Raw genomic sequence first — 25,808 nt, 5'->3', positions numbered from 1 at the left:
CGAAGAGTTCAGCTTTAGAAATAGATGTGATAGCAGTGGTGCCATCTGGTTGAAATAGAGGAGGGAAAGAAGAAGAAGCAAAGTTACTGGAGATATTTTTGGCTAGATGCCAGAAATCACGAGGGGAGTTAGTTCTTGAAAGGTTTTGACATTTTCTGTTAATGAAGGAGTTTTTGGCTAGTTGGAGAACAGACTTGGCATGGTTCCGGGCAGAAATATAAAGTGCATGAGATTCTGGTGATGGAAGGCTTAAGTACCTTTTGTGGGCCACCTCTCTATCATGTATAGCACGAGAACAAGCTGTGTTAAACCAAGGTTTAGAAGGTTTAGGACGAGAAAAAGAATGAGGAATGTACGCCTCCATGCCAGACACTATCACCTCTGCTATGCGCTCAGCACACAAAGATGGGTCTCTGACACGGAAGCAGTAGTCATTCCAAGAAAAATCAGCAAAATACCTCCTCAGGTCCACCCCCAACTAGCAGAGGCAAAACGCCAGAGGCACCTTCGCTTAGGGGGATCCTGAGGAGGGATTGGAGCGATAGGACAAGATAAAGATATGAGATTGTGATCGGAGGAGCCCAACGGAGAAGAAAGGGTGACAGCATAAGCAGAAGGATTAGAGGTCAGGAAAAGGTCAAGAATGTTGGACGTATCTCCAAGACGGTCAGGAATACGAGTAGGGTGTTGCACCAATTGCTCTAGGTCATGGAGGATAGCAAAGTTGTAGGCTAGTTCATCAGGATGGTCAGTGAAGGGAGAGGAAAGCCAAAGCTGGTGGTGAACATTGAAGTCTCCAAGAATGGAGATCTCTGCAAAAGGGAAGAGGGTCAGAATGTGCTCCACTTTGGAAGTTAAGTAGTCAAAGAATTTCTTATAATCAGAGGAGTTAGGTGAGAGGTATACAGCACAGATAAATTTAGTATGAGAGTGACTCTGTACTCGTAGTCGTAGCCAGATGGTGGAAAACTCGGAAGATTCAAGGACGTGGGCACGAGAGCAGGTTAAATCATTACGCACATAAACGCAGCATCCAGCTGTGGATCGAAAATGAAGATAGAAAAAGTAGGAGGGAACAGAAAAGGGGCTACTGTCAGTTGCCTCAGACACCTGAGTTTCAGTGAGGAAAAGATGAGGTTTAGAAGAGGAGAGGTGGTGTTCTACAGATTGAAAATTAAATCTTAGACCGCGAATGTTGCAGAAGTTAATGAAGAAAAAGTTGAGGGGGGGTGTCAAGACAATTAGGGTCGTCGACAGAAAGGCAGTCCGACCTGGGGACATTTATGGTCCCCTCCCTAGATGGGGACTCCGAGGCTGGTGTAGGAGTCGCCATGATGATTTTAAAATTTTTGAGTGAAGGGTGTGTGTGTTATTAGGTGCTTGTAGTTTTGTGTGGAGGAAGAGAGTTGTCTTTAGGGGGCAGGCTGTGACTGCCCCCTTGTGTTGTGAGACACAAAGGGAAACGTTCATTGAGGTCACAGCTGGGTTTAATGATAAGTTTACAGTGCTTTAGATCTCACTGGGAGTAATTATCGTTTCGGCAGGAGTCTACTGCCTCCTCCTATGAAATTATTATAATTCTGAATAATTTTCTTGATTGTACTGGATCCTTGGGGACTAACACCTTTAATAGGCTTTTTTTTTTCCCTCACCAGCCTTTTTGTTGTTGTTGTTGCCTGTGGCCAGAACGCCTCGTATAAGAAATATAAATAAAATAATGGTAATGTTTATTCTTTTAACACCCTCAAGACAGTATTTTCATTATTTCCATCACTATATCCATCAAATACATTAGAGGGAGAGAGGTTAAAAACACCCTTTCTCAATAAAAGATTCCATTTATGTATTCCATGCCTTATAAATGTATATAAAACCTTACTTTTATCAATACAAAAGCCACAAGGAATATCTTGGCTGGGGAGGAGTGGGGCAGAGCACATGGGCTGGGTAGGGCACCATGCTGGCTGGCTATCCTGTGTTCAGTGACTCTCCTGCCAGTGAGGTGGTGGTGGTGAGGTGGTTCAGACTAAATCTGAACACATTTTCATGTGCATCAATTTTTCTTGCATGTTTATGTACAGATGTGGCTATTGTATTAAAAAAAAGTCTATTTGTATTCCAGGCTGGCAATCCCAAACATGAGGTGGCCCAGACAAAGCACCACACACACACACATTCACACACTTAGTTGTGTGTGGTTATTGTACATTTGAATAAAAAAGTATAACTAAAACAGTATTTGGTCAGAATTCCAACAGAGTTTGATAACAACTAGAAGTCTTTTGTAACAAAGTCGTCCATTAACTGCTAAGCTCTAAAAACCTCTAACAAAATTTCTCATGATCTCACAGGGATGTCTCAAAGATGACACCGTGTGCACCGGGACAAGCCCCAGTATGACTGGACTCCCGCTGTGGCACGGGCGTTCCTTGCTTTGTCTTGAGTATAGACTGACTGCGACCATCTGGGGAGCATGAATAAAGCCCTGAAGATTGTTCACTATCACTACAAACACTGTGATGCTTTGGTTTTGTATTACATGATTGTGTTCTGCTGTCACCATTCTTCTCTTCTGCCTGAGAGGGATCATGACCATCTAAACAATGTAAAAGTGATTCTGACAATTCTGAACTAGAATACAAGTCATGGGCAGAGTCCAGGGAGGAAAGAGATGCCTTGGAACACTGTCGTGAGGTGGTCTTGCTTGGTGGCTGAGAGCTCTCATATGCAGAATCATCATCATTTTCACTGTTATTTTTACTTCCAAAGGGGCTCTTCTCCTTAGAATCATTATCTTCATTGCCTTCATCATCCACATAAACTACAGACAAGTCAACTGGACTATCAGTAAGGATGCTGCGGCTGAGAAGATAACCTTTGAAGACACTGGAGAGAGACTCATTTAAGTCATCATTCTCTTCACACTCTTCCTCTGACTCTTCTTTCTCCTCATCTTCAGGTCTGTGAAGGGACGTTGTTGAACTGAGCTTTGTTGCCAACTGAGCGAGAGAAGTGGTGCTTAAGTGGCGGAAGAAGCTACCAAAGAGAGAGGTTGTGGAATTGGCAGAGCTTAGAGTGCGTCGAAGAGATGAAGAACTCCAGCGGCTTCCCTTTGTCTCTCCACCCACCATGTGAGATTCCTCTTTAACCTTGTTACTGTTTTCATCTTCAGAATCAGCATCTGAGAGTTTTGCAAAGCAGTCTTGGGAGGAATTGCTCTTTATGGCTGAATCTATCTGAGTCGGTAGTGTTTTGGGAGAAGTGAGAAGTGCGGTTGGATTGGTGATGATGGGCGAAGTATGTATGTCCTCGGGAGTAGTCAACTGATGCCTGATGCTTTGTAAAACTGGTGTCTGGGAGTTCTCCTCGGGGATGGTCACATTTGATAAGCTTGATGAAGAGTTTATGATTATCGGACAGCGGCTCCTAGGGGTCATTATTACTCTCTGAAATAAATGATAAGGAAAATCACCAATCAATCAGTTTTCTGCAGAAAACAGGGAGAGGCTGAGATGCATAATGGCCAAATGTAAGATTCCTCTTTTCAAGCATTCAAAAATATCTTGAGGGGAAGAAAAAATTTTCACAATAACATAAAGCAGCAAAACAGAATGCAACAAAACTTACCATTATGCTCTTTGTAAATTATGAACACTTCAAATGCAAAATTTTTAAAATTGCATAAGTAAAAATCATTAGCAGTTAGTTTATAAGCTGTTATGTGCATATGCAATGTTCTGGAAAAAAAAGTTTCTAAAATGCTTTTGGAATTATTTTAAGCAAACAGTTCAAGAAAACAAAATCACACTCTGAATAATGGAGAGATGATCAGTTTCTAAGTTTAAGGTAAATATTACAACAAACAGTACCTGGGGAATGCTGGCCTTCATCACAGCCTGAGAGATTGGAGAGTGCACCTCCAGTGTGGGAGTGACTGGTGTTGATGCCAGACTAGCATTCCAAGGGGGAGCACTTTCTTTGCTAGCATCCAATACAGGTGGGAGATTTGGAGTCTTGGGACATTCTGCTGGTGGGGTCTTGAAGGACTGATATGGGGAACATACTCCTCCATCTACTATTTCACAAGTTGAATTTAGACAAGAAGCAGGAGTGGAAAAAGGGGACAGTGGACCATTAATGGAGCAAGAACAATAGGCAGTGTTCATCTGAACCTGATGGTCTCTGTGCTTAGCTGATGGACCAGAGGTTTGTTTTGTGCCTCCAAGACAGGAGGAGTTGGGATGGAATGCCGGATGAGCAATAGTTGAAATAAATGAGTCAGTGGTGGTGGAGGAAGAAATGAAAAGATGGCTGTTGAAAGATGAAGACAAATCCTCGAGAGATTTGGCTTTCATTCGGCAAGGGAAGCTGAGCTCTGGGTTATGGCGGAACAATCGTAGCTCAGGCGATCTGGCGGAGGAACTCTGCAACACATGCTTGTCATTAGCAGGAGTAAAGTGTAAATTAAGCATGCTTTAAAGCTTATGCAATTAGCAAGGAACATAATTTTCTTTATTCCACATGTTCAGAAACTCAATTTCAACACAGCACACCGAAGGAATGTACAAGTATCAGCACCCATGAACTCACAGTTAGTAAATCTTCACTGTTGGTACGTTTGACTTTAGTGTAGTCAAGAGAAGAGAAAGGTTGGCATTTTAGCTTGGAGGGTTTCACTGTCTTGTGGAAAAGATGTTTCTGAAAAATGTTATGATGTAAACATTATATACATGTTTTATTCCCTAATAACAACACATTAAATGTATTTCATTAATTATGCTCCAAAAACTAAAACATGCAACAATTAATTCACTAAAATCGTGCAAAGGTAATTCCTCACATGCATTCATTTTAATAATAATTTCTTTAATGGTGCAAGTCTGGCAAAATGCAATTTATGAGAATCCTAATTGCAAACTTTCAAAACTGAAAATTAAACTATTTTATCTTCTGTCCTGATTTACGAATGCAGAATTTACATTTATAAACAGAAATACATTCTAATTTACAAAGATTTTAGGGAACATAACTCATTTGTAAACTATTGCTTGCCAGTACAGATCCTCAACTGCTGTCTGTAGTTATGGAAGCAAGACTATTGTTACTGTACATAAAGCGTATGTACCTCACTGTTACTGTATGTACCTCATGTCATTATTCCTCGGCATTTATAAGTGAAATGTTCAATAGTTTTCTATTCGCATGAAAACGTGTAATATGTGTAAGTATCAGTATTCAATGCTATATTAAGCACCGAAGTCGATGCTCACTTGTTGGTTAACCCGATGGTCGCCTGCGGGCATCACTCACGGCTAAGTCGCGCTCAAACAAAGATGGGCAGGATGGTGACCAAGGTAAATACTTTAATTTTGTAGTAAAAACTGATTGTCATAGTGCCAAGTTAATTGCATGTATTGTTAATGAATATTGTAATATGTTGAAAGTGTTTAATATCAGTGTATAATGTTATTTTGTAAGAAATTGAGACCGAGAACTTGTTCGCAGTTCTTACGGTCATGCCTACCTCATCAATAAACGTCAGAGAGAGAACTGCCTTTCCTCGACCCTACGATGATGGGTGTGATCAGTAAAACAGATCACCTGAGAGCCAATTGATGCCCAGCCGGTGTGGCTACAACTATCTACCTGCAAGATAAAACATCTGAAGATATAAGTATTCTTTTTAGAAGGAACATCCAACAACCAACCTTGATTGACTCCCCCAGCCTCCTGCCACGAGCCTCCTGCTTCTTGTTCACACTCTGGTTGAGCTGTGGAGTGCCAAGACCACTGGCTGTGTTGAATTGCTTAATCAGCTTCCTCTTCTTGGCAGAGTCTGGCAAGGCCTGCACATATGCATATAACTCTGCCAGAGCCACTTCCGTCACATCCTTGTCATTGGCCTGTGCAGTCAGTTCCCGGTCAATGAAGGTGAATATTGTGTTGGCTGGGGCGTCCATCAGTGATCGCTGGAAGAATCAGGCTTGATTGAAATCTCACAATTCATTTCTAAAGTTTTCATCAATACAAACTAAGGAACAAAGATTAGTCTCAGCAACACAAAACTGCATAAATTATTTGAATAACAAAATATGGAGGATATGAGAACTCATGGCTTATGAAAACAAGCAATTATATTAATAATATTGGCTATCCCCCCTTAGAGATCCCAGCCTGGTATAGATGGTTTTACTCACTTTAGATAACTGATGATGCATTTTCTTTTTGTTACTCCAATACTGTCTGACGTCATATTCCAACTCGAGAGGAATCTTAGGATGAAAATACATATGAATAAATATATAACAATTATTCAAGAAGTAGAATCTAGACAAATGTGAATAAATTATATTCAGTCTCCTGTACAAATCAAGTGCAAACAAATAAATGCAAAGCTTTATGCTGGCAAAGTTTGCCCCACTGCAGCAATGACAGTGGTGTGGCTCTTGAAAAGTTCTGTTACTCTCCTCAGTGTGGGGAGATGAAAAGGATGATGATGTGTTTATGCCCACCTTGAAAATTATAAGATCTAGATACCTCCTACCTAACAGTATGGCATGAATGAACAATGCCACATTACTCATTACCTGAAAGAGATGTGGCACTTGTTCAATCATGAAGGCCACAGCTATGCTCAACGGGCCCGAGAGGTACTGCAAGTCATTGGGAGTCATCTGTAATAAAGTATAACATAAGTAATATTAATCTCTTCCACATGTTATCTACTGAAGTTGGGTGTTTATTTTTACTAACTTGATCCTGTACTTTCTATATTTATGCCAAAAAGTATTTTACACATGAATTAATTCAGCACAAAGGAGTTTTAGCCAATATGGATGGCAAAAATTAACACAACATTACACTATGATAACTGCTTTAACTTTAATCTATACTGGAAGTGGCAAATAAGAGTAGGCAACACCAAGAACGATGCACACACCTTACGAGGACAAAGGATGTGAGGAGCAAACATAGTGCCTAAGTTGATGGCTGACATGAGATTCTGTTTCTGATGAGAAGCCACCCTGTGAAGCAAGATAAGGAGATCATGAAGCAACTGGTAGTTCTCTGGTGGAAGCAACAGGAAGAGGAGACGCAGGGCCTTGATCTGGCGGGTGTGAACAGCTGCCTTCTGGGTGTGGCTCATGTGGGACTGCAGCATCTCTGAAAAGAATAGGTAGTCAAATCATCAGACATCACACCCACCACACATGGGTTCTTGAGACATCCACTGTATTGTCTATATGAGAGAAAGGGAGCAATTATCTTACCTGCTATTCTACAGTGGATTGGGTAGTGAGCCTCAGTGAGAAGTGGTTCTGGGAGGTCCGCCAGGAAGCTCTTCAGAACAGAGGCACAGTCATGTGGGGAGTATGCCCCACAGTCCAGGTTGAGATCTGCTCCAGAGTTGAGTAAGTTTTTCAGTTCCTGCTGTCTGCTGAGGCTTCCATTCTTACGAAACAAACCTTCCTGAGTGATGTCTGAAAACAAAGTAAATTAAGTACAAACAAGTTACCTCTTGTTCATATACTAATTGTACTGCTGCCTCTAGGATTCATAACTACCATAGTGACTCATATTTTTCATGTCTTTTAAGTACAAGTTCACAATGAACAATCTTCAGACTCTATAGATATGTACACAGATTGTTTACAGACCATAAGTTCCTAATGTAAATGCTAAAACTGCAAGAAACAAAGGAATATACAGTGCAAGGTGTCCATTGGTGTGACACTCACTGTTCTCTTTGTTAAGGTAGTGTATCACTTGGAACACCTGACAAACACCCTCCTGTGTGAGAGGAGCGCCTTCCATCACACCCTTGCTGGACACTGCTGCCCGACTCAGCTTCTTAATAAGGGGTGTCAGCTGCCACCGCCGGCTTGTAGTGGTCTCACTGATGCGCCTGTCACACCTAGGCAGGAAGGAAAATAAATAAATAAAATAAAAATAATAATAATAATAATAATTCAGCCTCTTCATGCCAGACGGTTCAAACCATGTGTGTGTATGCCTGTATACAGGGTGCCACCCATGCATGTCACTTTCAAATGTCATCCTGACCATTTCTTATCAGATAAGATTTTGTGCCATGGGGAATCATTCTAGCAGTCTGTATTATACACTGTTAGATAGCTGAATAAATTCTGGATATAACTATTTGCAAGATCATGTGAATACATAAACATATGCTTAAAGACAAACTTCCAGAGACCTTATTTTGGTGACCTTCATTCTAGCTTATGATTCTGCTGATTGGGTCAAGAAAGGTCAGATGCAAGGAAGGAAGCCTCTGTTAAGCTACAGGACTGGTTAAATTGAGCTATCCAGATGAAGGAAAAATGCTCCAGCACAATTCTTCATTAACTTACTAAGATCTCTTTCCACCATGGGCCAATGGGGCTAACAGTGTAAGTGATGTGTGTACAAGTGTGTGGTGCTTTGTGCCTGGCATATAAACAGATAGATAGATAAAACTTGCTAAAGTACCCACTCGTCTGTTGGCAGGTCGGTGGCAAAAGACAGATGCATCTTGACCAGAGTGTGGTACTGTGTGGGGTCCTCATGACGCAGCCGCCACAGCTGCTTTTGTATGCACCCATCGCTGTCCTCTGGCTGAATCTGTGCCACACTCATACTGCAAAACAGGTGAAGAATAGGTTAGGATTAATTAGGTTTGGTTAAATTTGATTTAACTCCTAACAGTCCTACAGCATGAGACCAGTGGAACATTGCCTAGTGAGTAATCAGAGTGTGTAGTTGTGAACAGCGACATATTATTGTCTTTTTCTGGACAAAAATATTTTTCTTTTGGCAGAATTTGGCATATTTTGCATTAATTCATGACTATTGTTCTTTCCACAAATTGTTACTTCTTGAGGAGAGGAGTAGGGATAACAGTGATATTACCATGTGTGTTATCTGTGAAGATTTTTTTTTTTTTTGTCAACTTCACTGTGTTTTGTATAAATGTTAGTTTTTTTTTTTTTATCACAAATTAGCAGTTCAGGTTGGAGTAGGGGAAAAAATTTGTGAGAAAACTGTCGGCAGATAAATTCAAAACCAAAATCTACCAGATAAAAATCTTCATCCACCAACTTGAATCAGGTAAGGAATTTAATGTTTACTGAAATCACGTGGATGTTTTCATCTGAGGACTAAATTATATTAGGTTTAGATCTTATACAATTAACACCACCCTGACCTCCTCTAATGTATTAACTATTGGTGGTATGCAGGCCCTAACAACTAGGTGTTTAATTCATAAAACTAGCCACATCACGACCTGTGAAATACAGTATCACCTCCTCTAATATATCTACTATTGCTGGTATTGAAGATCTGGGCCACGCTTTCAATATCCACACCCTTTCTCGTACAATCACAAGGCATCCCCTGAATAATAATAACCCCTATCTTTGCCTGCTCATGGGACATCTGGGGCGCTCATTTCCTCGACACCTCCCAGACACACAGGCAGACATGAACACAAACACATAACATCTAAAAATGGCTTATTTACAACAACCACACGGAAAACAACAACAATGACTCTCATGCCACCTGCAATAACACTTACCTTTCATGTCTCTTCGGCGATATCAAATCCTAGTCCCTCGTTTGGGAAGCAAATATTAGTTGAAGAGATGACGGCAAGGTACCCAGCAGGCCACCAAAGTGACAACAACATTCGAATCGAGAGCGCGTGGGTGAAAGCGGCGCCCTCACTGGCTGTCCACCACCCCACGTCACCAATGGCAGCTCACTACACAAGGCCCTTGGCTCTCTTCTAAGTGGAGGAGGAGGAGGGATGAATACTTGAGTGGGAGCCGCCGCCGCCGCGAAGCAGCGTTGAGAGAGACCGCCAGTAATTTCTTCATTGTTACTCGTTCACATACGGCAAGTTCTGTGACTCCTTCCCTCTCCCTCTCCCTCGCCCTCACGAGATGTCGGTGCAGATAGAAAAAAAGGCGCTATGAGTGTTCTGCCCTCCCGCGCGGCTGGAAAAGAGAGGAAGTGTTGAGGAAAACTGGGCTGATTTGCGGTAAAGTAGATGTGTATTATTACAGGTAAGTGTGTGTTTGTGTTTATGTTTCCCTCCCTCTCTCTCTCTCTCTGACATATAAAACCAAAACAGCAAAAATCTAAGAAATTATATAAAAAAAAACAACTCTCTCTCTCTCTCTCTCTCTCTCTCTCTCTCTCTCTCTCTCTCTCTCTCTCTCTCTCTCTCTCTCTCTCAGCCCCAATGGCAAGAAGTTCCGAAGCAAGCCCCAGTTGACCCGCTACCTCGGTGACACTGTTGACCTTTCCTCCTTCGATTTTCGGACTGGGAAGGTCAACCCAATGCTGGCGAGGAAGAACAAGAAGCCCCGTGGTACCCTCTTTGATTACAGGTGTGTTTGTGTGTGTGTGTGTTTGTTTGTTTGTGCGTAATCTAAGTCTAAGCATTTTTTATTATTCGTATTTTTTCTCTCTAGATAATGTGTGTGTGTGTGTGTGTGGGTGTGTGTGTGTGTGTTTAAGCAAACTTAACCTAATCTCTTGAACTACAGGTGTGTGTGTGTGTGTGTGTGTGTGTGTGTGTGTGTGTGTGTGTGTGATAATAATAATAATAATAATAATAATAATAAATGATTTATTATTTAGGCAGTTAACAAACTGAAAATGTACGCGCGCGCGCGCGCGTACATTTTCAACACACACACACACACACACACACACACACACACACACACACTGCATAGGCACATGTACAACGAAAGACAAGGCAACACACACACACACACTGCATAAGCATATGTACAACGAAAGACAAGGCAACACACACACACACACACACACACACACACACACACACTGCATAAGCATCTGTACAACGAAAGACAAGGCAACACACACACACACACACACACACACACACACACACACACACACACACACACACACACACACACACACACTGCATAAGCATCTGTACAACGTAAGACAAGGCAACACACACACACACACACACACACACACACACACTGCATAAGCATCTGTACAACGTAAGACAAGGCAACACACACACACACACACACACACACACACACACACACACTGCATCACCATCTGTACAACGAAAGATAAGGCAACACACACACACACACACACACTGCATAACAATCTGTACAACGAAAGACAAAGCAACACACACTGCATCACCATCTGTACTACGAAAAATAAGGTAACACACACACACACACACACACACACACACACACACCTTGAAATACCTTGAAAAAAAAACACTGAATATTTACTGGGAGGGACTGGAAGGGAGTTAGGGAAGGTACCACTCTGGGTCACGGCTGGGAGGGTTTGTGACGTCATGGCTGGGGGTTGATGACGTCACAGCGACCGTTATTTACCTACGTACGTATTTCATTTTTGAAAATGATCCCTCTAAAAAACGCAGCTAGACAGGAATGCTTTATAAATTCAGACTTGTCACACATTTTAACTAATGCCACAAATAACAACACATTTCAAAACGCAGTAGTATTAAAGATATTTAAAAAGAAGTATCTGGAAACTGTTGGAACCTTCACCCCATTTAAAATCGTTGAAATGTCCACCCATTCTGGCTTAAACATAACGGAAAACACTTTAAAAAATCTGAACTATTTTCTAAAACCATTTAAAATGAGCTACAAGCACAAATAAGAAATCTACCGAAAAAAAATTCAATATTATTGGAAGTTGAACACGAATAAAAACAAGTGTACGGTGCACGCATTTCACTGAGCGGGACGGCAACACACTTAAAAAGACACTAACTATTTTTTAAAACCAACAAGAACCTAGTACAGGCTGAAATAAAAAATTTAGTTATGGGACCGTAAAAAAATACGCCGAAAACGGCCCTCTTATTTACACAAAAACAACGCCAAAATCACCACTTTTCACGCAACACACGCGCTCAAATAACTTAAAAACAACGAAATATTTTTACAAACCATAAAATCTTAGCTACAAGCCGAAATAAAATACTTAGGAAATAAAAAAAAATAATATTGGAACCGGAGGGGGCTGGGGAGCCTTATCCAAGATGGCGGTGGGGGGCCAGTGGAGGGGACGACCAACTCTTCTTACTCATTTAAACCCTCGCCAAACTTTAAGTAATGGCAGGTATATTTAACGAGCGGATATTAAAGCTTGGTCATGTGGTATTGGTTTAAAACACTCACAGATAAGATAGGTAATGGCTAATAAATAGAGACGACACACACATTATTATTAAAAAATTATTATTCATTAAAAAGTTACGTTAAGTTACCTAAATGTATTCTAACACTTCCTGACCTTACCTTCCCTGTGATGGTGATGGTGGTGGTGGTGTTGATCTACCTTCCTGCCTCCTCGTCACTATGACTGACTGTCTAGCACCTTCTCACAGCCAAACTTTTCTTTATTTTGCTTGTTTTCCCCCACTGCTGCCTTCGGGTGTCCACTGCTAGAGCCCACGCCTTCCTCATTACCAACTAAAGAAGGTTTAACCCATGGGTAAGCCTTGGCAGCCACTGTGTAGGCGTGGTTACACACACACACAAAAAAAAAAAAAAAAAAATTCTGTCAGGCTGGGAGTTGAAACAGACGCGTACTAACACCACCCATAGACGCGACACACTGACTAGTTAACTTCTCAGGTAGCAGTCAGCGTTGCCAGATTGTTTTGGCCGTATTATCGTACTACACGGGTTGAAATTATTGTACTTCTGGTAAAATTATCGTATATATGTAATTATTCCAAATTATGCAAAACTGCCACTTTCCAAATACAGCAGAATTTAGGTTTTATATATATATATATATATATATATATATATATATATATATATATATATATATATATATATATATATATATATATAATCTATATATTATATATATATATATACACAGAGAGAGAGAGAGAGAGAGAGAGAGAGAGAGAGAGAGAGAGAGAGAGAGAGAGAGAAGGGTGTGTGTGTGTGTGTAATGAAAAAAAAAACAACAATGCCCTTAACAAACAAAACACTTTCCTAAATACATATCATTAATAATTGGAGAAAAACTACAGGACACTTCGTTAAGTTGTTTACTTACTATGTAGGAGATTACTGGCCTTGTTCAAGCCATCAATCAAAGTCAATGATTAAAAACATGACATCAAGAGTGCTATATTCCTCCAATGAAGAGGGTGCCGGGACTGCTGACGACGTGCCGTATGTATATATATATATATAGAAGAACAAGACCAGTAATCTCCTACATAGTAAGTAAACAACTTAACGAAGTGTCCTGTAGTTTTTCTCCAATTATTGATGATGTGTATTTAGGAAACTGTTTTGTTTGTTAAGGGCATTGTTTTTTCCATTACACACACACACCTCTCTCTCTCTCTCTCTCTCTCTCTCTCTCTCTCTCTCTCTCTCTCCTCTCTCTCTCTCTCTCTCTCTCTCTCTCCTCTCTCTCTCTCTCTCTCTCTCTCTATATATATATATATATATATATATATATATATATATATATATATATATATATAACCTAAATTCTGCTGTATTTGGAAAGTGGCAGTTTTGCATAATATTTGGAATAATTACATATGTACGATAATTTTACCAGAAGTACAATAATTTCAACCTGTGTAGTACGATAATATGGCCAAAACAATCTGGCAACGCTGGTGGGAGGGGGTAAACTTAAGCTTCATATTCATGGAGTCAAAGCGTGTTTTTTTCTCTCTCTCTCTTTCATTCAGCCTTCCACCTCTTCTTTGATCCTTGGCTTAACTTACCGGCATGTAAAAACTTCCATATAAAGGGTGGCGGTTGCTATTAACTACCATTCACACTTCGGCTGTGCGTCTCTCTCTCTCTCTCTCTCTCTCTCTCTCTCTCTCTCTCTCTCTCTATATATATGTGTGTGTGTGTGTGTGTGTGTGTGTGTGTGTGTGTGTGTGTAGACATCTACTTATTTATATCATTAGAGGTGCTTGTTCTTAGCTGGGTTATGTATATTATATATCATATAAAAAAGGAGAGAGAAGTGGGAGTTTTCAAGGATATATTTATTGAGAATTCGGTCCATTACTTTCCAATCAGTCTAGCTATATCTTTATTTTATTAGAGGTGTTTATAAATGCTCATGCAGGAATAAGACCACATCCAAAGATAATTCAAGAGCCTCTTAAATAGTCTTTGCCACATCTCTGGGCCACAGAGGCAGCGAAGAGCGGTACGGTGCTCCGCGCCTCCCGTTCTCGTCCTGAATGCCAAACAAACATCAGCTGACGGTGACTGAACAGTGACGCTCACCTAACCGAAGCACGTCATTGCTGTCCGTGGCTCTCCCTGCCCCTCACCACGTCACTGGCCGATCATCAACGTCCACATCATCTGCATAACGCTCTGAACTACAACACTGCGGCAAGTTGAGAGTTTGTGTGTCGACTGGGTGCCCATCTGGCCCTTATAGTGTCAGTAGATTAGATAGGTACCGTTATTAGTGCAGGGGGAGGTTAGAAGCTTTAGACACTCTCTCTCTCTCTCTCTCTCTCTCTCTCTCTCTCTCTCTCTCTCTCTCTCTCTCTCTCTCTCTCTCTCTCACTTCCTTGGTGACTGCTAAAATTCTGCAAGTAGTATCCAGAGCGGGGCCCTCGTAGTGTCAGTGGATTAGATAGGTTCTGTTATGAGTGATGGAACATGTTAGTTCTCGTGTATTACGAAGGAAGCTTTATTTGGCCCTTGTAGTGTCAGTAAATTAGATAATTATAGGTATTAGTATTGGGACAGGTTAAGGCTTATGTTCTACGGGTGACATTCTGCAAATCAAGAATGCATGCTGAATGATTGTCCATTTGGGGCTTGTAGTGTCATTATATTAGATAGGCACAGCTATAAGTATTGGGAAGGGAGTTTATTCTAGGTATTGTACATTAAGATAATACCTTGCATACATAATTAAGAAAAAAAATAAATAAATGGGTAAATTTGCAGTTTCACCCAATATCCCCAATCTCTACCCACACCCCACAACCCCTCCAGCAAGCTTGGGGGTCTGTGGGGAACCGGGTTTTTTTTTGGGGGGGGGACACATACAAGTGATATATAGGCTTTGAAAATGTACAGAAATTTTCCTAGAAGTCAAGGAAATTTCTTAAATGTAGCAAACCAAAAACCTATTATAAACAGGGGGCTGTGCCCCCTTGAACCCCCACCATTAGTATATTCGAACACAACCAGAAAGCTAAGGTAACCTAACCTAACCTAATCTATCCTGACCTAACCTAACCTTACCAACCTTACCTATCCTAATCTATCCTAACTTAACCAGGATCCCAGCTAAAAACTAAGGTAAATCTTTGAAATTCCATCCTGACCTTATTATTCGTTTGTAACAAGGTAATATGGGGTTAGAAATGCTCCTGGCAGTGTGATCTAGACTGTGAGGACACTTCATACTTACGTGCGGTTTATTGGGGGAAACTGCAATTATACCAATAAATGGATTAATAAAAGCATACACGGTCAACCAGACAATTAACTAAACCAGAATTAGAATGTTCAACTGCCAAGATGGTGAGAAGTAAAGTTAATTGCAAGTTTCTGTTATTAAATGAATAGTAAATATAACAACCAATAGATGAACTTGGAAGGAGACATTAACTTCCTTAACCAGGCTGAGGAGGGCTGCCTACTCTTATCCTCCACACTCTGGATTAGAACCAGGAAAAGGGGTCCTAAACTAGGAGAGGGAAGACTGGAAACCTTATCTGCTCTCTTGATGGGATGAGGATGGTGGTGGATGGCAAGGGAGATGGCAGGCATCACCACTATGTAGCTCCTTTGCAAGGGAGATGGCAGGTGTCACCACTGTGTAGTTCCTTGGCGAAGGAGATGGCAGGTTTCACCCCAGCAAGTAGGTGTCAAAACAGCTGGCTGCTACTGCTGGTGGCCACTTGATTCTCTTGTGATGAGATAAGGCTTGTCACTTCAAGACTAGCGCCTTGCCCTCATCGGTCTTATGTATCATGGACAGCCACTGCCCTGATTCCTCTCCTGCCACTCACTGCATCCTGCAGGGTTAGGTGAGCACAGAGTGAGGCTTCCATGTGGTGTTAAGACAGGGAGTGGCAGTGTGGGGTCTGGCCTCCATCACTGCGGGAACTGGAAAAAACAAAGAATCTGTGGAAAGCTGCATCGTCACATCCCTTCCTCTATTTCTTCTTGTGGACACCATCTTGTGGCATTGTTCTGATTCTCTCTCTCTCTCTCTCTCTCTCTCTCTCTCTCTCTCTCTCTCTCTCTCTCTCTCTCTCTCTCTCTCTCTCTCTCTCTCTCTCTCTCTCTCTCTCTCTCTCTCTCTCTCTCTCTCTCTCTCTCCATAGGTTTTAATATTCTCTTTGTTTGCCTTCCCTTCTCCTAAAGTTACTCCTAAACTCTCCTCAGCACGTTTTTGTTAACATATGACAAATATTCCATTCTTTGATTAACCATTAGCATAGACTCTCACTAATCTAGTTATTTGCACACAATTTGAGTTGGAGAGTGGTATATAAGTGGGAAGATTTTTGGGGTAACTGCCACTAACTGGTGTAAAAGGTGGTGAGAAAACTGTGATACAGTATTAACTGCACTTGCACTGAAAAATGTATTTCGCTTGGTCATTTTATGTCTTGTCTTGGCTTGCAGCTTTTGGCAGTGTCCTCTTGTTCTTGGTTGTGTTGCTCTTCCTGAGGTCTGATGTTTCTAAAAAAAAAGAAATGCTCCTTCATAATGTTGATTGATTATTTTGTAAGCTTGTATTGTATCTCCCCTTACCCTGTGATCTTTCACAGCTGTTAACCTGACTACAACCACCCTCTCATGATAAGGTGACTTAGCCAAGCCTGGAATGAGCTTTATAGCATGTCACTGTCACTCTAGTTCATATATGGCCTGTATTCTGAAATGCTCTGCTCTCTCATTATAGCTATTTTTAAAGACTACAGAATTGATTGACTGGGTTTTCAAGAGTATTTTTCCTGTTAATGACATAGGAAATGCTGTAAAAAAAAACATATAACTTCAACTAAAGCCTTTTGAAAGTAGTCAGGGTGCGGCACAGAAGCATTTCAGAATGTGGTCCAAAGCCTCCTGTCATGGCCATCCCCTCAAGACTCAGATACAGGCATTAGGTGCAGCATTAGGTGCAGACAAATGGATTGAATCATATGACCAGATATCTATAAAGTATAGGTTGTAAGATGGCCCTAAACCTTTCTTTCCTGTCTTCATTATAATCTAGGATGTAAGATGACACTAAACCTTTTATTCCTTTCTTCATTATAGGTAGGAGATTAGAGTGAACGAAGGTAGGAATAACAGTGAGCAGGATGAGTGGTGCTGGCAGTAGTGACAGTGGCCTGGACCTGTCTGGCAAACTCATCATTAAGGTGTGTTTTTCATCAAGCATACACACACACACACACACACACACACACACACACACACACACACACACACACACACACACACACACACACACACACACACACACACACACACACACACACAGATAGATATATAGATAAATAGATAGATAGATGCTTATTTATTGATCACAAGATAACATTTTCAACTTAACATCAATTTATATTTAATCACTATGGCATAATACAAAGAAAACGTAACAGTAAGACTAGTCCCTAAGATATATTTACTGAAGTCCACAAAAAAATCATTTAGGCTAATAGAGCACACACACACACACACACACACACACACACTAGTAAGGGTATGCATATTATATGATATGTAATGTTTTGATATAAAAAACTGAGGAAACTTGTAAAATTTTCAACATTTATTCATCACTCATATATGTAAGTGATTGATTTAATGTAGGGGTTTCAAAAGCCTATTACCATGTTAGTTAGCCTTTCTGAAGCAATAGCTCCATGCCCCATTAATGTCATTTCAGGCCCAGCTGGGAAATGACATAAGGCGCATTCCTATACACAATGAAGACATGACTTATGACGAGTTAATATTAATGATGCAGCGTGTCTTCCGCGGTTCGCTTTCTCCCGACGATGATATCACGCTCAAGTATAAAGTATGTATGTTTACCTTGTGGTATATTTATGTCTTGTAATGTATTTCTTTGAATTTTAATAAATTTCACCTTCATTTCTGCTATACTGTAACATTTAACTGAATGTTGGAGTACAGAAGGTTTATTGTGTTTATCCCTTGCAGAGTAGGTTGACAGGTATATGATATTCTGTTGATTGGAGAACATTGATAACAGTACAGCATATTGTCTTAATGGCAGACTAATTTATGTATTTTCAAATACCTCTCATGGTTTCACTGTTACAGGATGAAGATGGGGATCTGGTGACCATCTTTGACAGCTCTGACTTGGCCTTTGCCATACAGTGTAGCCGGATCTTGAAGCTCACCATCCTTCTGAATGGTCAGCAAAGCAGTGCCAAGGAACCACAATTACCAGTAAGCATAAGAACATAAGGGAAGCTGCAAGACACCATCAGGCCTACACATGGCAGCCCTTTTATGAAATATGCCTACCTATTTCCACCTATTATCCTCATCCATAAATTTGCCTAATTTTTTTTTAAAGCTCTGTGATTAATTGGTACTAACACCCTGATTACTGATTCTATGTATGGGCTTGGTCTTCTTCAGTTATGGTGATCATTTTGATCTTTTGATGCTTGTCAAGGTTTGTACTTGAGTGTGGAGAAATGCAGTGGATTGGAAGGATATTACAGGTGGAAGTGTTTGAGTAATTCATTGAGGTGCCTGGAGAAACCCAACTAAGCCATCAAGTATTTATTGAGTTGTTTACTTGTATCTTATTTTGTACTGGTCCTTTTACTTCCATCTTCTAATTTTGGTAATGTGAAGTAATGGGCATTACTTTATACTCAGACCTCTGCTGTGAGACAAGAGCTGCGTGCCATACGAGACAGAGTGACAGCCTTGCTTGATGCTTTGGCTGTGTGTACTGAAACCACTCCCAAGGCAGCACCAGACAATGCAGGTTTGAAAGGCCATTCTCAAAAGTGGTTGCAATTAGGTTTGACTTTCAGTGCTATTAGAAGAGAAAGAGAAAAAACAGACTGAACCTGTCTTCTAGAGTGTGAAATGGTATCCTGTAACTTATCTTTATTAGGATACAAGAAAATTATGATTTACATATTTTATTGAAAAATCTTCATAGTGAATTTCTGTGATTTCTGTGTTGAGTATTTGTTTGTGGAATGTCATGATCTTTGTCCTAAGTGAACAAATATTCTGTCCACTTCTCTAATGCAAGAGTTAAGTAGTATTCTCAATAATTTATCATTTTTCTCTGGTAAACTCTAGAAGTCTCTGCCTGTTTCTCTATTTCCTCCTTCCTATGACTTTAACTCTTTCAAGATGGAGGTATCAATACACCTATCCTCCAATTTTGGATGATGCTACTACCCTTAGCCAGTGCCCCTCTTATGTAAAAAAAAAAAAAAAAAAAAGACATCTCATTACAGGAGTGAACAGTAGCAGTAGTTGCAATACAGCAGGCACAGCTTCTCCTGCTCCTCCTCCTGTCAAGCCACTGACTGTCTCATCCAAAGAGTTTGACCCACTTCAGCCTGCTGAGCTGCAGGTTAGACAACACTCATCCTCTTGTATACTGGTAGTATTCTAGATTTGGTTCTTAGAAGGAGGACTGTCTTGAATTCTGAAAGCCAGAGGACATGACTGTGTTTGAGGTCATGGTGGCTTCACACTTTGAATTTCGCAAATGTTAATACTGACTTTTGATAATTATTTTGTATTGCTGTAAATTTATGGCTTGATATTTGTTTGTTAATAAACAGCAACAAGCAGTTCAGCAGCCTCTACAGCAGCAGCCATCCCAGAAGCAGCCTGTACCGCCAGCACCAATCATGTCAGCCAGCCAGCCACAGCCGGGCCTTGCCACTCAGACAACAGCTTCATCCACTCCCAGTCACAGTGACAGTAAGTCTTCTTATTTTCACAGCAACTTTTCCCCAGTAGGGAAAGCCATGAGTAAATGAATCTTAAAAAAAAGTGACAGCTTCTTTCCCATACATATATACATATAATTCATGGACAGGAGTAACTGATAGCATAGCCATCTATGTATTCTACAAAGACTGTCATGTGTAACCCTGCTGACTTGCAACATCCCTTATATTCTTAATAGAATTTTGAGTAGCTCCTGTAGTAGGGATTAGGAAGGAGGGGCTTAGAGGCAGAATTTAGAAGAAGGAAGTTAACATTAAGAAAAAGTTGACATTGAAAGGGAAAAGATCAGAGTTAAGAGGATGGATCGGTCACACCAGACCAACTGTCACCCAACTCCTGTTGTTAGTATGCTTACTTCATCAGTGTAGCTCATTCAAGCTCATTTGCTCTTCATCTGAATTTGTTTTAGTTCCAACAAACCTTGGGGATCCAAGTGTGCACCAAGTCATCATATCCTCTTTTGGGTTATCAGAAGGTATTGTTGGCAATGACCTGCATGCGCTGCCTTGACTAAGGTGTCTGCTGTATGATGTATAATAACACTTCAATATTTATACAGACATGAGCCACTTCATATCCCATAAAATCATAAAGCAAATATTGCTGAAATTACCATATGTATGTACTAGAAACCATGGCATGTATAGTATACAGTTTAATTAGACTGATGAGTGCATCTTTTATGCTTCATGTGCTTATGTTCAGGTAAGCAGGTAGGATATACTAACATACAGCTATGTAACAAGCACTTAGCCATTCAAAACTGCATTAATTCCCTTACCAGCAACTTTATTCATATATTTAATTATTTTACCATTATCTTTATTCATTCTTGGTTTTCCCTTTTTACACAGCCTTCCAGAATTCTTTTCCAGTTACCTTATACTCTTTCTGAATCAGCCCCAAGTGCAGCTGTATCATGTGCAAGTAGCAGCTGACTTGCTTCACTTACAATAGCATCCATATTGGAACTGAAAAAAAAAAGCAGGGATGCATGAAAAAAAAAGTTGTCACTATATCATGTCATGGTTTAATAGGTGAAGGAGGCTTGAGCTCCAGTTCATCACAAGTTGATGGCAACACTGCTGTCGCCAGCACCTCTGCACCAGCCTCCTACCACCCATCACCACAGCAGCAGCCTCCTCTACCACAGTCACAGGCTTCTCAACCCAAACCTGTGCAGCCATCACAGCAGCAGCAGCAGCCACCACAACAACCACAGCCCAACTATGCAAACTATACCACTGGTAAGATATCCTATTTTTTAATGAAAATTAATGCATCCAAGAAAAAATTTACATGAGTTGTATAATGTGGTAAGTAATACTAAGATATTCATAGAAAAAAGCTTACTAGATCAAACTGCTTTATTACATGGTAATGGCATGGTGTACATTGATAAATTGTAATGCATGACAGTGTAAGCTTTGGTTTTTGGGTATAGTGTGCATTGATTCATAGGAAATGAATGCAAAGAGAATGAGTTAAGGCAACCAAATTATTACAGTTCTTCTGAGAATCAGTTTAGCAGATGATCTGCATAATGATGATTGAATATACTGAAATAAGCATGTGAATATGTCATATTAATTACAGAAGTTGTAAAACCTTGTATCAGTAAAATTACTTTGTGGAATGCAGGGAATGTTAGTTTGTTGATCACTGTAAGGACTAATTTAATATTTCCATGGCTAAGCTCATGTAGCAGAGTAGTGAGACACAGACGTGAGAGTGAATCATCTGAATGTTGTGGCCTAAGCTGTTCTGTTGTTGCTGTGGAGTTGTGCTCCTCTACTGTCGTTTGGCTCACTCTGCTTGGAAATTTGGATTAGAAATTGCTTTTGATTTTATTTTTTTTCTCTCATTGTGCTTAAAGTTGTTGGTTGAAGTTGTAGTGAATGGATGTATTTTTTTAAGAGTATTTTTTTCATGTTTTCCTTCAGTTCCAGTTTCTGCTCCTCAACAAGGACGTTATTTTCATTATCAAGGTAAATTTTTTTTTTTTTTTTTTTTTTTTTTTTTTTTTTTTTTTTTTTTTTTTTTTTTTTACATTTCTTGCTCTCCTAGTAATGAAATGATGCTCTTGGTAACTCAGCATGCAGTTGGCTCTCTCTAGAAAGTGTTTCACAAGGTGGGATTTTGAGCGTAGTGAATCAGTGAATGCTGGTGGCCCTCTCTAGACAGTGTTTCACAAGGTGGGACTTTGTATGTAGTGAATCAGTGATAACATTTTCTCTTTCATACTTTTGTTTTCATGTATAAATGCCTCATTATTATTTCATAATAGTGCCTTAATTAGTAGAATTATTTCCCATTCTCTCAAACACCTCTACACCTTCCCAAACACTCCTACACCCTCCCAAACACTCCTACACCCTCTCAAACATTCCTACACCCTCCCAAACACTCCTACACCTTCCCAAATACCCCTACACCCTCCCAAACACTCCTACACCCTCCCAACCCAAACACCCCTACATCCTCCAAAATATTCTTACACCCTCCCAAATATTCTTGCACCCTCACAAACACTCTTACACCCTCCCAAACTTCCCTTTACCTTCACTAACACTAACACTCCACCAAACACTCTTATACCCTTTTTTATTTATCACTCCCAAACATTACTACACCTTCCCAAATACTGCTGTATCCTTCCAAATGCTGTTACATCCTCCCAAATACTGTTATACCCTTCCAAAAACAGTTATACCCTGTCAAACACCCCTACACCTTCCCTAACACTTACATCTTCTCAAATACTTCTTTATGCTTCTAAATACTTGCAAACACTCCTACACCCTCCCAAATACTGCTACACCCTTCCAAACACTCCTATTCCTCTTAGATTAACAAAAATGACACAGGTCCTTGATCAATCGAGAGCTCCCAGTTGCTTCTCAGTGCCACTCTTGAACGAAGATCATGTTTGTGTTCCTATTTGAGGGAATAATGTACGTACAGCCATGTGTCTCCTTTCATGCTGTAACCTCTATTCAGCAAACACAGAATAGGTATGTTATGCTTTAAGTACTATAAATAAGTTAATCCTTAATGTAAATGGTGTTGTAATTGTTGTGATTCACAGGTCAGCATTATGGAAGTAGTGGCACAGAGGTGAGTGTTGGGGCTCCCACCACTGCTACCAGCACCTCACAGTCTCACACGTCCCAACAGTATTACTCAGGCTACATGCAATACCCAGGGTAAGGAGTGAACTCAACTTTTTTTGGGATTGAAAATGCTGTCATTGTGATCTGAAAGTATGAGAAACGATCAAGAGGTCTGTTTAAAGTAAGAAATACATGCATGGAAGGTAAATATAGGCATTCTTCTGTCCACAGCAGAAAAAGTGCCCAGCTGGACTATGCCTGAGCTCCTGGGGTTTAGTGGGATGGACTAGGTGACAATTTTCCCACCAGGGGTCAATAGGACTAAAAGTGAATAGCATGTGTAGGAGTGTGTGGTGCTTTGTCTGTGCCATGCCACATGGGTCTGCTAGCCTGATATACAGACAGACTTTTCTATCATGGTCACTGATGGAAGGAGGAAATAGTTGTAATAAGGTTTTATAGATGTAAATCAAGACTGTTCTTTGCTTGTGACAGGTATGGGGTACCCAGCAGTCAGCCGAGTGGATACAGTCAGCAGTATCCTAGTAGCCAGCAATACCCTGCCAGTTATACCCCTCAGACTGGGGCTGCTACTGCCTCCTTGCCGCCTCCTTCATCCCAGCCGGGCCAGCCTCCAGCAGGACCACGACCCCAGATGAGGTGAGGAAAGGTTCTTTACTTTTTAGTGTCTGTGCCTTGACTTTTAATCATTATTGAAAAGTTTAATTTTTATTTGCTTGCTCAATGTCATTTTGTTCACCATGTAAGGATCTGTCAGATGATTAATTTTTATTAATCAAACCTTATACTACTGTGTGCTTCATTTCATATACATAAATTTAAAAAATCCAGCATTTTCTTTTTGTACAGCCAAATATTTCCTGACTTAGTAATTAGAAACAGCCTGCTTTTTTGTTTTGAGTGAACTTTGTTCATGATTTTGCATCTCCCTTTAATTATTACAAAATAACACATTTTAAGTTGGTGATAATTTGTTATTGCAGTTATGTGTCATCCACGCCATACCAGCAATGGCCACAGTAGCCTGAAGTGTTGCAGGAGTTACCTGTTAGAAACACGTGCCACACCTCAATTGCTGGGTTGAGCAAGTATATGTTTTGTATGATTTGCAGAAAGTCATAGTAAAACTCCATGTGAGCATATTGAGAAAGAAGTTGTAGTCTTCTAGAGATAATCTGTAGTCACTTGTGTCATCCATAATTCAAATGTACTTTAGATTTGTTGAAGTTCCCTTGAATGATTGATTGATTGATTGATTGCTTAAGAACTTGTAGTCTCTTAAAGTTGATCCTTAGTTACTTATTTGTGTTATCTAGATTTCAAATGTATCAAAAATTTTATGAAATAGCCAAAGTTGCTTTGTCCAAAATCTAATTCCTCAGAAATACCTGTGTGTGCAGTAGTAAGAATAATTTCATTGTTGACATACAAATGAATGGAAATGGGACACCAGCACAGGCCTTGATGTCCAGGTCCAGCAGGTGATACTACAGGGAGCTTAAGTCTTTGCAGGATACAATTCCTATTTTTAATACACATGTACAGACTGTCTATGTTCTATAGTTGATGCTGTTTGTTAACATTTAGTGTATAAGAGAAATTATAAACATGTATGGATATGCTTGATATTATAGTTGAATGACTTGTTTTCAAAATATTAAAATATTAAACAGTAAAACTCTAGTTTATGGAATTATTCTGCATTTTCCCACAATTTTCATTGTTATTTATTTGGTCAGTAAATATGAATATTGCATGTTAATCTCATGAAAGAATTCTCACTAGACAACCTAAACTGCTGCCACTTTGCAGTCAAGCACTGATACAAGAAACAGTATGTACTGTTTGTAGGATTACCTCTACAGTAAGTACTAGTGTACACATGTTTAATGTTCCAGGGGATAGCATGCTCACATCATAGCAGAGAAGATCTGTGGGGATGCAGTTTGAGCTTGTGTCTTTCTCATTGTTGATCTTGTCCATGTAGAAGAGAATAGGTACTGGATACAAGCTGTAAAGGTACTTGTGTAGTGGAGCTGAAGTAGAAAGCTGGCAGACATGTCCTCCAGTGTGTGTGTGTGTGTGTGTGTGTGTTACTCATTGCCTTCCTTGCCCTTAAATGCTTCAGCCTTTTTGACATCAGCACAGTCCTGCCTGCCTCCTTTTGTGTTTCTCCTTTGGCTTGTTCCTGTGAGCCTCTGTGTGCATGTGTGTGTGTGAAGGAAGTTTAATCTCTTGCCTCCTTGGTGTGTGTGTGTGTGTTTCTTAGGGATATGAGTTTCGGTTCAAGTACTGCTTGGTTTCCTGAGTTCTTGGATCTGAGTGAGTGGTGCTTGGTTTACTCAGTTCTTGGATTTGAGTGCTACTAAGTTTACTTGGTTCTTATAATTTAATTACTTAAATGATTTGTATGCCAAAAATGTTGAATAGACCTTCAAACCATCTTTACCTATTTATCTATTATCTACAGGGTGTCTCAAAAAAATGTACTCACTCTTAGAATTATGAGAAAACCTTTATTTATGGACATAGAGTGAAATGAAATAGCATCGAATACATGAGACAAATGTGTTTGAAGAATCATGTTTGCGAATGTTCAAATTGATGA

The 25,808-nt window shown here is 40.2% G+C and overlaps 2 protein-coding genes across 13 annotated transcripts; one reads left to right on the top strand and one right to left on the bottom strand.

Moving 5' to 3' along the window:
• Nucleotides 1-1,818: 1,818 nt before the first annotated feature.
• Nucleotides 1,819-12,490, bottom strand: LOC135106627 (rho GTPase-activating protein 19-like). 4 transcript variants are annotated; one of them, XM_064015914.1, is made up of 11 exons: nt 12,354-12,490; nt 8,495-8,638; nt 7,740-7,915; nt 7,272-7,481; nt 6,941-7,164; nt 6,588-6,674; nt 6,198-6,272; nt 5,709-5,969; nt 4,591-4,698; nt 3,870-4,424; nt 1,819-3,446 (listed from the first exon to the last, which is right to left on the bottom strand). In XM_064015914.1, the coding sequence occupies exons 2-11, from the start codon at nt 8,635-8,637 to the stop codon at nt 2,346-2,348; spliced, it is 2,940 nt and encodes a 979-aa protein (XP_063871984.1). In that variant the 5' UTR covers nt 8,638; nt 12,354-12,490; the 3' UTR covers nt 1,819-2,345. The 4 variants fall into 4 exon arrangements, with proteins under 4 accessions (XP_063871984.1, XP_063871983.1, XP_063871985.1 ...); XM_064015913.1 differs by lacking the exon at nt 12,354-12,490 and adding an exon at nt 9,581-9,722; XM_064015915.1 differs by lacking the exons at nt 3,870-4,424; nt 12,354-12,490 and adding an exon at nt 9,581-9,722.
• Nucleotides 9,818-24,883, top strand: LOC135106628 (protein TFG-like). 9 transcript variants are annotated; one of them, XM_064015917.1, is made up of 15 exons: nt 9,820-10,070; nt 10,245-10,397; nt 14,248-14,453; nt 17,358-17,461; nt 17,989-18,123; nt 18,390-18,521; nt 18,963-19,074; nt 19,562-19,680; nt 19,895-20,036; nt 20,476-20,541; nt 21,104-21,313; nt 22,010-22,054; nt 23,155-23,272; nt 23,675-23,839; nt 24,184-24,883. In XM_064015917.1, exons 4-15 carry the CDS (start codon nt 17,402-17,404, stop codon nt 24,221-24,223), a joined length of 1,344 nt encoding a protein of 447 aa, XP_063871987.1. In that variant the 5' UTR covers nt 9,820-10,070; nt 10,245-10,397; nt 14,248-14,453; nt 17,358-17,401; the 3' UTR covers nt 24,224-24,883. The 9 variants fall into 9 exon arrangements, with proteins under 9 accessions (XP_063871990.1, XP_063871987.1, XP_063871992.1 ...); XM_064015920.1 differs by lacking the exon at nt 22,010-22,054 and having other exon boundaries at nt 9,818-10,070; XM_064015922.1 differs by lacking the exon at nt 20,476-20,541.
• Nucleotides 24,884-25,808: the final 925 nt, after the last annotated feature.

Source organism: Scylla paramamosain, chromosome 13, assembly GCF_035594125.1.
Source record: "Scylla paramamosain isolate STU-SP2022 chromosome 13, ASM3559412v1, whole genome shotgun sequence".
In the NCBI taxonomy this organism is placed as follows: domain Eukaryota; kingdom Metazoa; phylum Arthropoda; class Malacostraca; order Decapoda; family Portunidae; genus Scylla; species Scylla paramamosain.
Note: the sequence above shows the minus strand (reverse complement) of the source record. Positions and strands in the feature narration are given on the sequence as shown.